Source organism: Coregonus lavaretus, assembly GCF_964263955.1.
Source record: "Coregonus lavaretus genome assembly, chromosome: 2".
In the NCBI taxonomy this organism is placed as follows: Eukaryota; Metazoa; Chordata; class Actinopteri; order Salmoniformes; family Salmonidae; genus Coregonus; species Coregonus lavaretus.
The window spans coordinates 38,630,624-38,647,069 of record NC_139989.1 but is presented as its reverse complement, the minus strand read 5'-3'; the positions used below and the strand labels follow the sequence as shown (position 1 = coordinate 38,647,069).

Below are 16,446 nucleotides of genomic sequence, written 5' to 3'. Positions count from 1 at the left end.
CTCTTTGCAGATCTTCTCCAAGTCATTAAGGTTTCGAGGCTGACGTTAAGCAACTCGAACCTTCAGCTCCCTCCACAGATTTTCTATGGGATTAAGGTCTGGAGACTGGCTAGGCCACTCCAGGACCTTAATGTGCTTCTTCTTGAGCCACTCCTTTGTTGCCTTGGCCGTGTGTTTTGGGTCATTGTCATGCTGGAATACCCATGCACGACCCATTTTCAATGCCCTGGCTGAGGGAATGAGGTTCTCACCCAAGATTTGACGGTACATGGCCCTGTCCATCGTCCCTGTCCATCGCCCATAGGCATCATTCCTCCTCCTCCAAACACGGCGAGTTGAGTTGATGCCAAATATATCGATTTTGGTCTCATCTGACCACAACACTTTCACCCAGTTCTCCTCTGAATCATTCAGATGTTCATTGGCAAACTTCAGACGGGCCTGTATATGTGCTTTCTTGAGCAGGGAGACCTTGCGGGCGCTGCAGGATTTCAGTCCTTCACGACGTAGTGTGTTACCAATTTTTTTCTTGGTGACTATGGTCCCAGCTGCCTTGAGATCATTGACAAGATCCTCCCGTGTAGTTCTGGGCTGATTCCTCACCATTCTCATGATCATTGCAACTCCACGAGGTGAGATATTGCATGGAGCCCCAGGCCGAGGGAGATTGACAGTTATTTTGTGTTTCTTCCATTTGCAAATAATCACACCAACTTTTGTCACCTTCTCACCAAGCTGCTTTGCGATGGTCTTGTAGCCCATTCCAGCCTTGTGTAGGTCTACAATCTTGTTCTTGACATCCTTGGAGATGAAAAATAAAATATATGTAATTAACTAATAAAACGATTTCAAAAAAGAAATTATAATTTCAAAAATAAGAGATAAATAAATTGAGAGAAAAAAAGATCCGCTTGTTGCTTATGTAAAATATGCGCCTGCACAAAAAAATATCGCCTAGACTAGAAACTTCGCGCGCATTAACATTTTCTTCCAAATATATTAGCAAATAAAATATTTGTGGACTGTAAATATTACATTATTTGCTAAAATAAATAACCATCGATACATTGTTTTTATATATATATTTTTAATGCATTTGTACTTTAACGAAAATATACAATCAGGCAATATGAAGATAGTCTACATTTGCGCGTCACCTACGCTCGACGTGCGTTTGAATTGAGGGGTCCTACATGTGCATGGGTTGGAAACAGGAGAGAAAAACATTGTGAATAGTTAAAGTAACTAGGAAAATAGCGATACAAATTTGAAACTACCGCTCATTTTGCACATAAAGGTAAGTGTGCTGACATACTCTCCAAAACAAGCTAGCTACTTTATGGTAGAAAAGCGAAACATCAACCACAACGCAGCCTGGACGTTGGATGTCATTCATTTAGCCGCTAACTAGCTAGCTAAGAGATTACTGTAACTATTAGCTATCTGTTTATGAAGTTGCACATGTTCGGCCTTTTCAAAGCGAAGCATTGTTTTTGAGGTGTGAGTTTGATGGGTTTATTTTTCATTATTATCTCAATTTACCTGCCAATGCGTGCAGTATCTAGCTAACATTAACGTGCAGTTCCTGTGTGTATGTACCTGAAACGTTGTACATAAACATCTGAATCAATAACACAGCTAACTAATTGCAGAATTGGAGTAGACAACATTCATTGGTTTGTAGAAGGTACTCTTTGCAGAAAACTAAATCATGTGCGGGTGGGTGATGCAATTAAAATGCTAATCCATTATAGTTTCCCCTTACTCAGTCCCTTTCACAATGGAGACGGATCTGTATGACGAGTTTGGGAACTACATTGGTCCAGAACTAGACTCTGACGAGGATGACGATCTGGAGGCAGACAACAGAGATGTGGATGAGGTTTGTTTACTGAAATCAACAGACCGCATAGACATTAATGCACATTACAACACAGCCTAACCAAAATTAAGTAGGGGTGTTTATAATGTCTGGTCAATTCATGACATGCTTGTGTCCCTCTCTGCTCTGTGAAGGCTGATGAGGATGATGATGATGAGCCGGCTGATGCTGATGAAGATGTCCCAGGGATGGAGGTAGTTCTGCACGAGGATAAGAAATACTATCCTACAGCAGAGGAAGTGTATGGGCCGGAGGTGGAAACTTTAGTCCAGGAAGAGGACGCACAGCCCCTCACAGGTCAGACACTACACATACACACAGTTTCAATAATACACACTCAAGCACATGGATGCATTCATTCAGAAATGGTAGTATTAAACTGATTCCCATTTTCTCTCCATCCCAATCAGAACCCATCATCAAGCCTGTAAGGAACAAGCAGTTCACTCTGATGGAACAGGAGCTGCCTTCCACTGTTTATGACATGGAGTACGTTCACCAGTTTCACTGTTGTAAACTAGACCTGCGTCTGTCTGTCTCTCTGTCTATTCTCACAAATGGTTGATGTTTAACCTTTCCTCCTCTGTGCAGGTTCCTGGCTGACCTGATGGACAGTCCAGAGCTGATCCGTAACGTCACTCTGTGTGGCCACCTGCATCACGGCAAGGTCAAACACTCAGCATTTGACCTGCTTTAGTAACAGACCAGGCTAGATCATAGCTGTTAGTAGCTAGACTATTTGCCTTATTGTGATTTAATGAATTTGTTTCTTGTCTGCAGACATGTTTCGTGGACTGCCTGATTGAACAGACACACCCAGAGATCAGGAAGAGAGACGACATGGATGTGAGTTTACTCTCCAGCTAGACTACACTGCCCCAAACTTGCTGCTCACCTTTCATCCTAATTTGGAGAAATCCTCTAACCAGTTGTAATCTGAAATACTCTCTTGTATACTGTAAATGAGCCATTAATTCACTGTGTTTTTCTTTGGTGCTTCAGCTCCGTTACACAGATATCCTCTTCACTGAGCAGGAGGTAAGTTGTTGTTATTGTATTCAGAGCTATGACAAGTTGATGCAGAATTGTGTATCTCCCATATAAGTGCATTGTGTTGACTCCTATGGGGTGCCTCCACAGAGAGGGGTTGGTATCAAGAGCACCCCCGTCACAATGGTACTTCCAGACTCCAGAGGCAAATCCTTCCTCTTCAACATCATGGACACACCAGGTATGCAGGAAACGTAGGGGAGATTAAAAGAGTAATCAAGGGTGGTTGATTTATATAATTTACTGCCTCACTGTGTGATGTTAGGTTGGCTGCTTTAGAAAGGCAGAGCGGAACCTCATACCCTTTGTCATCCCTGCAGGCCACGTGAACTTTTCAGATGAGGTGACAGCAGGCATCCGACTCTCCGACGGCATCGTACTTTTCATCGACGCAGCAGAAGGAGTGAGTCCACTTACTTTTAATACTTTTTTATTTTTAGCTCAAATCCCCATTCACCTCTGCATCTTGTGTCGCACTTCCATTATCATACTTTGCTTCAGTGTTTGGCCTAAAGACTCAGGCTTTTGTGTTTCCACCTCTGTGGCTTGGCCCCAAAAAGTCAAATGTACCATTCCTCCCCTAACCCAGGCCTCTGCCCCGCTGTGTGTCTTTAGGTGATGTTGAACACAGAGCGTCTGATCAAGCACGCAGTCCAGGAGCGTCTGGCCATCACCATCTGCATCAACAAGGTGGACCGCCTCATCGTGGAGCTCAAGCTGCCCCCTACAGACGCCTACTACAAACTGCGCCACATAGTGGACGAGGTCAACGCCATGCTCAGGTACTGGCGTGGGGAGAGCCTGATAACCATGGCTAGGGGCTAACACTGAGGGGTGTGGAGGAAAGGAAATATCGGAATAATTTCAGATGAGATTACTACGTGTAGCAAGCAGAGCACTGAGCATTTGTAAAGAAGATTCCATTGCAGAGTGAAACCATGAATGTGAAAACAAAACTTCTAGCATTGAGAGTAGCCTGTTGTAGTGTCCAGTGTGTGTCATTGACCGTGGCTCCTCTCTCCCCTTTCCCTCAGCACCTACTCTACAGATGAGAACCTGGTGGTGTCTCCTCTCCTGGGGAACGTGTGTTTCGCCAGCTCTCAGTACTGTGTCTGCTTCACCCTGGGCTCCTTCGCCAAGATCTACTCCGACACCTATGGTGAGACGACCCCTCCCCCCAGAAAACAAGCACAGTTCCACACACTGGTCACTTTCTCCCACACCTCTTGATATGTCTAACTGTAAACACATTTCTGACTTGACTAGACCTGGTAGGTTCTCGTTTTAACCCTGCGAATAACTGTTACAAATTACACCGTTAACCCTTCTCTCTGGTGTTGCAGGTGACATCAACTACACAGAGTTTGCCAAGAGGCTGTGGGGAGACATTTACTTCAACCCCAAAACGTAAGTGGCTTTCATTTAGGAGCATTTAGACTTTTCATTTAGGGTCATTTAGACTTTTTGTCTGTAATGCAGAAATAACCCTGTTTTGCCTTCTTTCCACAGGCGCAAATTCACTAAGAAAGCACCCACTAGTAACTCCCAGCGTAGCTTTGTGGAGTTTGTGCTGGAGCCTCTGTACAAGATCCTATCCCAGGTAAGACCCCTTTAACCAATCATCTCCTAGAAAACAAGTCTTATACGCTACATGCACAGATTAGCACTTTTGTGTAGACATGTCTGTTCCCTCAAACACAGTATCCCTGAGTCCAAAAAAGGAAAAGGTGATTGCATCTCCCATAAAAGACCGCAGCAGTTTTTTTTTCAGTTCACGGTGCTCTTATTTAAAAGCTGACGCATTGCGACCTCGATCGGTCTTTGTCAGAAAAGGGAAGCTTTGAGAAAGGCCGATCGAGATCGAAACACGTCAGCTTTTGAAACAAATAGGCGCACCATGAACTAAAAAGTGTTGTTGCGGCCTTTTATGGGATATGCCATCACATTTTCTTGTTTGGACTACATGACTTTACCCAGAAGACCACCCGGAGAGAAGAGATCCGGGTGCCTTGTAAGGATCCGGCGGCGAACGAGTAAACTGCCTCTCCCATCAATCCTATTAGCCAATGTTCAATCTTTTGAGAATAAAATTGACGATTTAAGATTACGGTTATCCTACCAACGGGACATTAAAAACTGTAATATCTTATGTTTCACGGAGTCGTGGCTGAACGACAACAATGACAACATTCAGCTAGCAGGCTATACGCTACATCGGCAGGACAGAACGGCAGACTCCTGTAAGACGAGGGGTGGCGGTCTCTGTATATTTGTAAACAACAGCTGGTGCACAAAATCAAATACTAAGGAAGTCTCGAGGTTTTGCTCGCCTGAGGTAGAGTATCTTATGATAAGCTGTAGACCACACTATTTACCAAGAGAGTTTTCATCTATATTTTTCATAGCTGTCTATTTACCACCACAAACCAATGCTGGCATTAAGATTGCACTGAATGAGTTGTACAAGGCCATTAATCAACAGGAAAACGCTCATCCAGATGCAGCGCTCCTAGTAGCCGGGGACTTTAATGCAGGGAAACTTAAATCCGTTCTACCTCATTTCTACCAGCATGTTAAATGTGCAACCAGAGGGGAAAAAACTCTAGACCACCTTTACTCCACACACAGAGACGCATACAAAGCTCTCCCTCGCCCTCCATTTGGCAAATCTGACCATAACTCTATCCTCCTGATTCCTGCTTATAAGCAAAAACTGAAGCAGGAAGCACCAGTGATTCGGCTAATAAAAAAGTGGTCAGATGACGCAGATGCTAAGCTACAGGACTGTTTTGCTAGCACAGACTGGAACATGTTCCGGGATTCTTCAGACAGCATTGAGGAGTACACCACATCAGTCACTGGCTTCATCAATAAGTGCATCGATGATGTCGTCCCCACAGTGACCGTACGTACATACCCCAACCAAAAGCCATGGATTACAGGAAACATCCGCACTGAGCTAAAGGGTAGAGCTGCCGCTTTCAAGGAACGGGACTCTAACCCAGACGCTTATAAGAAATCCCGCTATGACCTCCGACGAACCATCAAACAGGCAAAGAGTCAATACAGGTCTAAGATTGAATCATACTACACTGGCTCTGACGCTCGTCGGATGTGGCAGGGCTTGAAAACTATTACAGACTACAAAGGGAAGCACAGCCGCGAGCTGCCCAGTGACACAAGCCTACCAGACGAGCTAAACCACTTCTATGCTCGCTTCGAGGCAAGCAACACTGAAGCATGCATGAGAGCACCAGCTGTTCCGGACGACTATGTGATCACGCTCTCCGTAGCCGATGTGAGTAAGACTTTTAAGCAGGTCAACATTCACAAGGCCGCAGGGCCAGACGGATTACCAGGACGTGTACTCCGACCATGTGCTGACCAACTGGCAAGTGTCTTCACTGACATTTTCAACATGTCCCTGACTGAGTCTGTAATACCAACATGTTTCAAGCAGACCACCATAGTCCCCGTGCCCAAGAACTCTAAGATAACCTGCCTAAATGACTACCGACCCGTAGCACTGACGTCTGTAGCCATGAAGTGCTTTGAAAGACTGGTCATGGCTCACATCAACAGCATAATCCCAGAAACCCTAGACCCACTCCAATTTGCATACCGCCCCAACAGATCCACAGATGATGCAATCTCTATCGCACTCCACACTGCCCTTTCCCACCTGGACAAGAGGAACACCTACGTGAGAATGCTATTCATTGACTACAGCTCAGCATTCAACACCATAGTGCCCTCTAAGCTCATCACTAAGCTAAGGATCCTGGGACTAAACACCTCCCTCTGCAACTGGATCCTGGACTTCCTGACGGGCCGCCCCCAGGTGGTAAGGGTAGGTAACAACACATCTGCCACACTGATCCTCAACACGGGGGCCCCTCAGGGGTGCGTGCTTAGTCCCCTCCTGTACTCTCTGTTCACCCATGACTGCATGGCCAGGCACGACTCCAACACCATCATTAAGTTTGCCGACGACACAACAGTGGTAGGCCTGATCACCAACAACGATGAGACAGCCTATAGGGAGGAGGTCAGAGATCTGGCCGTGTGGTGCCAGGACAACAACCTCTCCCTCAATGTGACCAAGACAAAGGAGATGATTGTGGACTACAGGAAAAAAAAGAGGACTGAGCACGCCCCCATTCTCATCGACGAGGCTGTAGTGGAACAGGTTGAGAGCTTCAAGTTCCTTGGTGTCCACATCACCAACGAACTATCATGGTCCAAACACACCAAGACAGTCGTGAAGAGGGCACGACAAAGCCTATTCCCCCTCAGGAGACTAAAAAGATTTGGCATGGGTCCTCAGATCCTCAAAAAATTCTACAGCTGCACCATCGAGAGCATCCTGACTGGTTGCATCACCGCCTGGTATGGCAACTGCTTGGCCTCTGACCGCAAGGCACTACAGAGGGTAGTGCGTACGGCCCAGTACATCACTGGGGCAAAGCTCCCTGCCATCCAGGACCTCTATACCAGGCGGTGTCAGAGGAAGGCCCTCAAAATTGTCAAAGACTCCAGCCACCCTAGTCATAGACTGTTCTCTCTGCTACCGCACGGCAAGCGGTACCGGAGTGCCAAGTCTAGGTCCAAAAGACTTCTCAACAGCTTCTACCCCCAAGCCATAAGACTCCTGAACAGCTAATCATGGCTACCCGGACTATTTGCACTGCCCCCCCACCCCATCCTTTTTACGCTGCTGCTACTCTGTTAAGTATTTATGCATAGTCACTTTAACTCTACCCACATGTACATATTACCTCAACTACCTCAACTAGCCGGTGCCCCCGCACATTGACAATGCAACGGTATCCCCCTGTATATATAGCCTCCCTACTGTCACTTTATTTTACTTCTGCTCTTTTTTTCTCAACACTTTTTTGTTGTTGTTTTATTCTTACTTTTTTGTTTAAAATAAATGCACTGTTGGTTAAGGGCTGTAAGTAAGCATTTCACTGTAATGACTGCACCTGTTGTATTCGGCGCATGTGACCAATAAAATTTGATTTGATTTGATTTATTCCATAAGTAGCGCTAGCACATCTCGTCATTACACTACACCTATGACTTATGCCCTCTCTCTCTCTCTCTCCCTCCCTCCCTTCTCTCTCTCTCCCAGGTGGTGGGTGATTGTGACACGTCTCTGCCTCGGGTGCTGGATGAGCTGGGGATCCATCTGGTCAAAGAGGAGCTGAAGCTCAACATCAGACCTCTACTCAGGCTGGTCTGTAAACGCTTCTTTGGCGAGTTCACCGGTACGTACGCCACCCTCGTTTCCTCTCTAACCTCTACTGCCTCCTCATATACGGCTCAATAACTATATCTCATGTTTAATCTTATTCACAGAGGTAATTTACAGTTGAGACATGTTTATCTTCTGCCTAATTCTATTGTATGTGTTCTCATTATAGGCTCTTACAGTGAGTCATCGTGTATGCAAACGTACAGTATGTGGTTAAGCTATTACCTCTCTGGCCAGTGTATCTGCATATAGTGATAGGTCCATTTGCTGTCATCTAGTGGACATTGTGCTCAATTGCCCTCAGCTATGTTTAGACTGTTGTTCATGTTAGGGCGGCAGGTAGCTTAGTGGGTAAGAGCGTTGTGCCAGTAACCGAAAGGTCGCTGGTTCTAATCCCCGAGCCGACTAGGTGAAAAATCGGTCGATGTGCCCTTGAGCAAGGCACTTAACCCTAATTGCTCCTGTAAGTCGCTCTGGATAAGAGCGTCTGCTAAATGACAAAGTAAATAAATTGTTTTGCTGGTTTCTAGTGTACTATGGAATATATTGCTTTCTTATTTTTGACACTTTTCCCTGTCATATGTAAAGGTTAGAACTACCTTTCTAAGTATTCTGATACTTCTAATTTGGAGTTGTATTTGTATGATAACATAGTTACAGTATTTCTCTTTTTAATGTCTATAGTATTGCTTACTAGGTGTGTCCAATCAACTTTGTAACCACTCCCTCTTCAAATTAGGGCTAATTGGAAAAACTGTTCAAAAGAGGACATTGTATTATTTCTTTGTACTCCCTGACGAAGGCCATGCAGCCGAAACGCGTCGTATTAAAAAAAATATATTGTTTCTATTAAACATGCCATACTAATAAAGGCATTTAAATTAATTATATGAAGAGTGCCTTGGTCCTCCTTTCTTTTCGATGACCAATTCACCCCTTTGACCAAAGAGCACCTTCTGTCTACCAACATTTACTATTGTGTACCTTAGTAGCGCTTCCCTTCCTCCTCTTTCTACTAGTAGCTGCATACAGCCTTGGATAATCAGTGGTGTAATTGCGCACAATGTTATGTTTCCTGCAGGCTTTGTGGACATGTGCGTGCAGCACATCCCCTCACCACAGGGGGGCGCCAAGAACAAGATAGAGCACAGCTACACTGGAGGACTGGACTCAGACCTGGGGGAGGCCATGGCAGAATGCGACCCTGATGTGAGTGTGACAGAGTGGGAAACACAAGCCCTGGGGATGTGGGCTGGGGGTGAGAAGAGGCTAGAAGAAGACTGGTTTCTAATAGGTGGAATCTGTTTCCAGTGTTAATCAATAGCCTCATTGCAACTGGAACCGCAATTAAGCAAGCGGGTGATTGGAATTGACTGGGAGTGAAGTGAGTTATTAAAAAAAAACTATAGATGGAAGAAGCCAGGACAATGAAGGGCATTGATCACAAACATTCCAAATGCCCTTTAGAGATCCTCTAGCCAATAATGAAGTGAGAGGCTTGAGATGTAACAAATAGTTGCTTTTGAATTGTCACACTGCTCTGTTAGATAAACGTAGTTATTAACCTTTTCTATTTCCTTTTACCCTCTTTCCTCTCTCCCTATATCCTTCCTTTATTGCTCGTTCTCTTTCCCCTCTTCTCTCCTCCTCCCATCAGGGTCCTCTGATGTGCCACACCACTAAGATGTACAGTACGGAGGACGGGGTGCAGTTCCATGCGTTTGGCCGAGTGCTGAGCGGTACCATCCAGGCGGGCCAGCCAGTCAAGGTGCTGGGAGAGAACTACACTCTGGAGGACGAGGAGGACTCACAGGTCTGCACGGTGGGACGCCTCTGGATCAACGTCGCCAGGTAATGGGTATCATTGTTAATATGCCACCTCGTGGACACATCATTTGGCCTGCGTCCCAAATGGCACTCTATTTCGTACATGGTGCACTAATTTGGACCAGAGCTTTATGGGCCCTGGTCAAAAGTAACGCACTATATAGGCAATAGGGTGCCATTTGGGGTGAAGCCTGAATGTTCATTATAACAAGTTGTCGGTTATGTATTCATTAGTCAAACACCCCTATTGGGTTTCTTCTCTAGTTTCTGGTCCTCAATATTATTATTATAATAATTTGGTGGGTGCTTATATTTGTCCTATTTCACACATGTACAAGTGTGTATTATACACGTGTGAATTGGAAATGTGTTTTTTGCTTATCCCAACTCCCCCTGAGACGTCAATATATGACATCTCTAAGTGTTCAGTATGAGAAGTTGTCGGTCCTTTACACCAACAGTTCTAGCTCCAACCCCTTCATGTTCTAAACCACAGGTACCAGATAGAGGTGAACCGTGTGCCTGCTGGTAACTGGGTTCTCATTGAGGGCTGTGACCAGCCCATCGTCAAGACAGCCACCATCACCGAGCCCAGAGGGAACGAGGAAGCCCAGATCTTCCGGCCGCTAAAGTTCAACACGGCGTCTGTCATCAAGATCGCTGTGGAGCCAGTCAACCCGTCAGAGCTGCCCAAGATGTTGGACGGACTGAGGAAGGTCAACAAGAGCTACCCCTCCCTCACCACCAAGGTGGAGGAGTCAGGGGAACATGTTATCTTGGGTACTGGGGAACTCTACCTGGACTGTGTCATGCACGACCTGCGGAAGATGTACTCTGAGATCGACATCAAGGTCAGTTCTCACTCTCTCACATGTCCCTTCACCCAATTGGAACAAACTCATCTTCCTGTATTATAATTGTAACATCTTGAACAAAATACCCTTTGTCTAGTGTTATTCCTTGATTAGTTTTTTCAGTACTGAGTCTCCCTTTCCTCTTTCTCCCAGGTGGCTGACCCCGTGGTGACTTTCTGTGAGACAGTAGTGGAGACATCGTCTCTCAAGTGCTTTGCCGAGACGCCAAACAAGAAGTAAGCGTCCACCATTATCTCCCATGGGTCACCATTGAACTAGCCTACAGTACACTAAACGACTAGTGTGTGAATCCCAAATAGCACCCTATTTCCTTTTATAGTGCACTACTTTTGACCAGTGGCCAGAGGGTTTTGACCAGCCCTCATAAGGCTCTGGCCAGAAGTAGTGCACTATATAGGGAATAGGGTACCATATGGGACGCATTCTGTTTCATGTTGAGGTGTGATATTAGCGTGCTGGGTCTAGACCAGCTGGATGGGAGACGGAGTGCTGTGTCTGTTTGACTGGCGGTTGTGTGTTTTGATTGACAGGAATAAGATCACCATGATTGCCGAGCCTCTGGAGAAGGGCCTGGCTGAGGACATAGAGAACGAGGTGGTGCAGATCACATGGAACAGGTACGGGACACACACCTGCACACCTCCTATTCATACAAAGAGTTCACCTGCTGTATCCTTCTAGCTGTCCACATATCAGTGTCTCAACCCAAACAGACACCAGCCATCACAGAACACCTGTCTTGACCATACCTTGAGGCCTATCCTCCTATCCACAGCTGTAGCCCTGTGTGTGTGTGTTTTGGAAGTGGACAGTGTCAGGCCCGCTGTATGCTGCTCATCTGTGAACCCATCTGGGCCTGGCATTGCCAACGTGAGCCACAGTGCCAAGGCAGTGACACACTTTAACTTGACAACCCATTAAACAAACTCTGTCCCCTCTGTTCCTCTTCCTGTCACCCCCCCCTCATCCCCACGGACACCACTCACTAATCCTTCCTGTTGTTTAATCTCTGGTTCCAGGAAGAAGCTAGGAGAGTTTTTCCAGACCAAGTATGACTGGGATCTGCTGGCTGCCAGGTCTATCTGGGCTTTTGGGCCCGATACCACCGGGCCTAACATCCTGGTAGATGACACCCTGCCTTCTGAGGTGAGACCAGGGCTCTGGGGTCAGGCTGGGTTGGGATGTGGAGAGTTGGGTAGGGATGGGCTAGGGGAGATGGGGTGTGGATGGCTGGTGGTCTTTGGGTCAGGCTGGGGTAGGTTGGCCAGGCCAGGCTCTGAGGTGAGGCTCTGGGGTCAGACTGGGCTGCTTTGTGGGTCAGCCTGCCTGTCTCTAGGCCTAACTGTAAACAGACTGTCAGTGCGTGTTGGAGTGATTTCTGGACGAGTGTTCTGGACGAGTGTTGGCCCTCTGTTGACACCGGCGTGATCATGGTGACATTGACCCATTGAATGGCACGGACAGCAGTGCCCGGTCATTGGGCGCAACAACCTCTGTCTTGTGTTAGTGTTATGCCACCTGGAAGTCAAGAAAATGTATGCTCAATGAGAACAATCAATCTCTCCATATTGATCTTTGATTGTTATGACACTGAATCACACTGTAGGGTGTAATGAAGGCAATTTTGTGTCCATTTATATACAGACGTGTGTAGCTTTGCATGGGTGATATGTCTCCAGTAAGTTGACGGCGTGTTGTTGTGTGTAGGTGGACAAGGCTCTGCTGGGCTCAGTTAAGGACAGCATCGTCCAGGGCTTCCAGTGGGGCACCAGGGAGGGGCCCCTGTGTGACGAACGTAAGTGTCTTACCACTCTATCTCTCACTCACACACACACACACACACACACACCTAATCACCTAACAGCTATATATCCCCTCCCTAGCTATCAGAAACGTGAAGTTTAAGATTCTGGATGCGGTCATAGCACAGGAGCCTCTACACAGAGGAGGAGGACAGGTCATCCCCACAGCCAGGAGAGTGGTGTACTCTGCCTTCCTCATGGTGAGATGCTCCCTCCTCTCTCTCTACCTCCCTCCCTCTCCCTTTCCTTTCTTCCATCTCTTTCATTAACTCTAGCTCCATCTCTTGTTTCCTATCCTTTTCCTCCTGAGTTTTTCTCCTGAGTTCCATTACCTTGATTAAAGTGCTGGTTTCTTCTGACTTGTTCTTTTTGTTGTATTGACGTGTGATAGTGTCCCTCTTTCAAGGGTTTCTTTTCTCTTTTTTTGGTTCCTTGCATCCCTCCGTCATTGCCCGCCTCTCAGCTTCTCTTCTCTCTGACTTTCTCCACAGTTCTTTCCTCCCCTGACCTCTATCTTCTCTGCCACTGGCTCTCCCTCCTGCCCCCTCCCACTCTCTGGTTCTCCTGATGGCTGTCCCAATTATTGTCCCGCTCCTGTCCCTCCCAGGCCACCCCCAGGTTGATGGAGCCCTATTACTTCGTAGAGGTCCAGGCCCCAGCTGACTGTGTGTCTGCTGTGTACACCGTACTGGCCAGACGGAGGTGAGCCCACAAACCACTAAATAACTATCAGTCTACTCTGTACCATCCCAATTACCCCACCCATAACTTCTTGACTGACATTTTTAAACCTTCACCTGGAAAGTTGAATGTGAAATATTGTGCTGATTGCTCAGATGTGGTGGTTTTTGTTATTTTATTTGTTACAATTCTATCTGCTGTGTTTTGTATTGTGCTACAGAGGTCATGTGACCCAGGACGCCCCCATCCCCGGGTCTCCCCTCTATACCATCAAGGCCTTCATCCCAGCCATCGACTCGTTTGGCTTCGAGACTGACCTGAGAACACACACACAGGGACAGGCTTTCTCCCTGTCCGTCTTCCACCACTGGCAGGTAGGATCACACGGACAGACACACGTGCGCACACACACACACACACACACAGACATGTGTGCCCTCTTTCTTTATGCCCACCAGCTGTGTTAACATACACATGCACACACACTCGGACACAATGAGATGACAGAGTCACGAACCTCGTGCTCATGCCTGCCACTGAGTAAATTGGTTTTGATGCTGACTAGGAGGGTGTTGAGTCAGCAGCTATTGTGTACACTACAGTTGTCTCTGTCTTTCACCCTGTGTTGTGTGTGTCTCTCTCCTTCTCTTTGGCTGTATCAAGCAAAATTAAATTGCTCCCCTCGCCCTCATTTGCCCCAGCCTGCTTCCAGTCTCTCCTCTTCTGTAAACTGAAACGCAGGCTATTCCTCTCCCTCTCAGTAGCGTGATCATCACTCCCTCCCAGTGTGGTGTGGAGAACCACCGTGTCGTGTGACACCATTTAGCGGCCCTGCTCCATCTGTTGATTGGGCTGCAGACGCTCCATTGATTTTCCTCCCATTCAATCTTTCCCCCCGCAGGCCTGGGGTTTTGTTATGGCACAGTCCTAGGAAGTGGCCCAAATGGCATCCTATTCCCTATATAGGCTAGTGCACTAATATTGACCAGGACCCATAGGGCTAAATAGGGAATAGGGTGCCATTTGGGATTGGAACGCAGCCCCATATGGAGGAAGGAGTGAGGGATTGCAGAGTTGGTCACAAAATAGCCCCTCGCCTGATTTGTGGCCAAGAGATTCAGCCCCTCCCTCCCTCCTTGCTCTCCCTCCAACAGTCATGTGACATGTACCCATGAAAGCGGGATTGAGGTGCCAGTGAAGATGATAGGTTTAAGTAATCATTTTAAAACGCCATTCTACTCAGAACTAGATGTGCTAGCGTTGCAGTGATGAAGAGCGCGTCAGAGACGGAGTGAAGTGAGAAGGCGCTGCCGTGTTAGTTTTGGCTGGCTGTAGGGCACAGACATCCCCCTGACTCGGTAACATGGAGAACGCCGGCTGACTAGTAGAGAATAAATCACGTATTTGAGTGGTGAAAGGTTTAAGGACTGTGGTGGTGACTTTATTATTAGAAGTCTCTGCTCAGGTTTCTGCTTCTGTATGTCTAGATGTCAGTGTGTGTATGATAATGTGAAGCTGTAGACTAGATGTGGAATTTCTCAATCTGACCTTCGTCTTTTTCTTTTCAACCCTCTCGTGACCCCTGTTTCTACTCTCCTCTCCTCCTAGATTGTGCCTGGCGACCCCCTGGACAAGAGCATTGTTATCAGGCCGCTGGAGCCCCAGCCTGCCCCTCACCTGGCCAGAGAGTTCATGATCAAGACCCGCCGGCGCAAGGTACGTATGCTGCCCCACCCCCCTCACCATGTCTGTGAGGGAAGGTGTGCTTTATTAAGTATGCACTGTTGCGCAGGGTCAGGCCAAAAAGCATCACGACAATGTGACTGACTGTCCCTTGTTTCCATGCAGGGTCTGAGTGAGGATGTGAGCATCAGCAAGTTCTTCGACGACCCTATGTTGTTGGAGCTGGCCAAGCAGGACGTGGTGCTCAACTACCCCATGTGAGGTGTCAGGAGAAGGGGAGACAATGACCCAAGTACTACCCTCCTCCACCAGCACCACAACCAACATCACCACACCACACCACACTGTATGGGACTCAAAACCCCACTGAGGTGGGTGAACGTTGTCGCAGAGGGAAGCAGGGTCTGCCAGTTTTGTTTCCTGCCTTTATGTTGGTGAGTTATGTAGACTTTGTTAACCAGGTGAGGTCACTTACCATCATCAATGACTTAAGTTCATCAACGAAGCATTGATATGGAACCCAACAGACCCTGCGATCTCCTGTTAAGACTTTGCCCACCCATGCTCTCCTTCTAGGGAGGGACTTTTATTATGATATAATCTACAGTTGTAGGGGTTGGCGTGATGTGGGATAGCAACATCTGACACCTCGTCATCAGCACAATTAATAATACTGCTGAGGTGTTTCCCGTCTCATCAATGTCTTGTTTATTTTTTTACATGTATAAATTCCCAAATGTTTTGTAGATGTAAGATGACTTGAAAGCAGGCTTGATTGTTTTTTTATTATGAAATTGGATGTCTTGCGTCTGGTGTAAGCCTGTTTTGAATAAAAACGAATCTACCTGTGAAATCTGTTTTATTTGGATCCATAACCAACCGAGGTAACTTTCTATTCTTCACTTCCTTCCAGGTGTTTAGTTTGGTTCACATTAAGGGTCCTTTTCTGACGTTACTGTATATACGTCATAATCTTGATGTGTTATTGCACTGTATGTATATGGGGAAGGAGTCCAGCAGAAGTGGGTGTGTACAGTGCGGAGCGCCATGTTGGAGCACAGGCGTCCGTGTGAGTGATTGGCATGTCTGTTTGGGGTGCTGTGTGGGCTGTGACTGATGGACAGGCCTCTGGATGGGGAGAGGCAGGCACGGAAGATGGCGAGACCAGGGTCACATGCACCACAAGTGTGCTGCCCTGTGATGGAGCGCAAAGCCTCTATCTTTAATTAGTCTTTCTGTGATCCCTCACGTTCTATCTCCTTGTCTCCTCCTCAGCTGTATTGGAGGAGAAGGTCCAAGGTCCAACCCCTAGGTCCTTCTTCAATGGGTTTTTGAGAAGGAGATGAGGAACGATGAATTGAGAAAGAGCCACAGGGAAAGGTAGCA

General features: G+C 46.9%; 1 protein-coding gene across 2 annotated transcripts; it reads left to right on the top strand.

Moving 5' to 3' along the window:
* The first annotated feature begins 1,165 nt into the window (after nt 1-1,165).
* On the top strand, nt 1,166-15,910 carry LOC311145313 (116 kDa U5 small nuclear ribonucleoprotein component). 2 transcript variants are annotated; one of them, XM_084181547.1, is made up of 26 exons: nt 1,166-1,297; nt 1,755-1,882; nt 2,017-2,179; nt 2,293-2,371; nt 2,474-2,549; nt 2,663-2,728; nt 2,885-2,920; nt 3,023-3,113; nt 3,253-3,335; nt 3,548-3,714; nt 3,967-4,091; nt 4,276-4,339; nt 4,442-4,532; nt 8,070-8,205; nt 9,274-9,401; nt 9,850-10,043; nt 10,516-10,870; nt 11,027-11,109; nt 11,425-11,511; nt 11,914-12,040; nt 12,602-12,689; nt 12,778-12,896; nt 13,304-13,398; nt 13,598-13,751; nt 14,986-15,093; nt 15,226-15,910. In XM_084181547.1, the coding sequence occupies exons 2-26, from the start codon at nt 1,781-1,783 to the stop codon at nt 15,319-15,321; spliced, it is 2,913 nt and encodes a 970-aa protein (XP_084037673.1). In that variant the 5' UTR covers nt 1,166-1,297; nt 1,755-1,780; the 3' UTR covers nt 15,322-15,910. The 2 variants fall into 2 exon arrangements, with proteins under 2 accessions (XP_084037673.1, XP_084037672.1); XM_084181546.1 differs by having other exon boundaries at nt 1,169-1,297; nt 1,770-1,882.
* Nucleotides 15,911-16,446: the final 536 nt, after the last annotated feature.

Coding starts and splice junctions, on each gene's coding strand:
- LOC311145313 (XM_084181547.1), top strand. CDS start 1,781: ATGGAGACGGATCTGTATGACGAGTTTGGGAACTACATTGGTCCAGAA. Junction 2,372..2,473: donor TCCACTGTTTATGACATGGA/GTACGTTCACCA, acceptor TCCTCTGTGCAG/GTTCCTGGCTGACCTGATGG. Junction 3,336..3,547: donor TCATCGACGCAGCAGAAGGA/GTGAGTCCACTT, acceptor GTGTGTCTTTAG/GTGATGTTGAACACAGAGCG.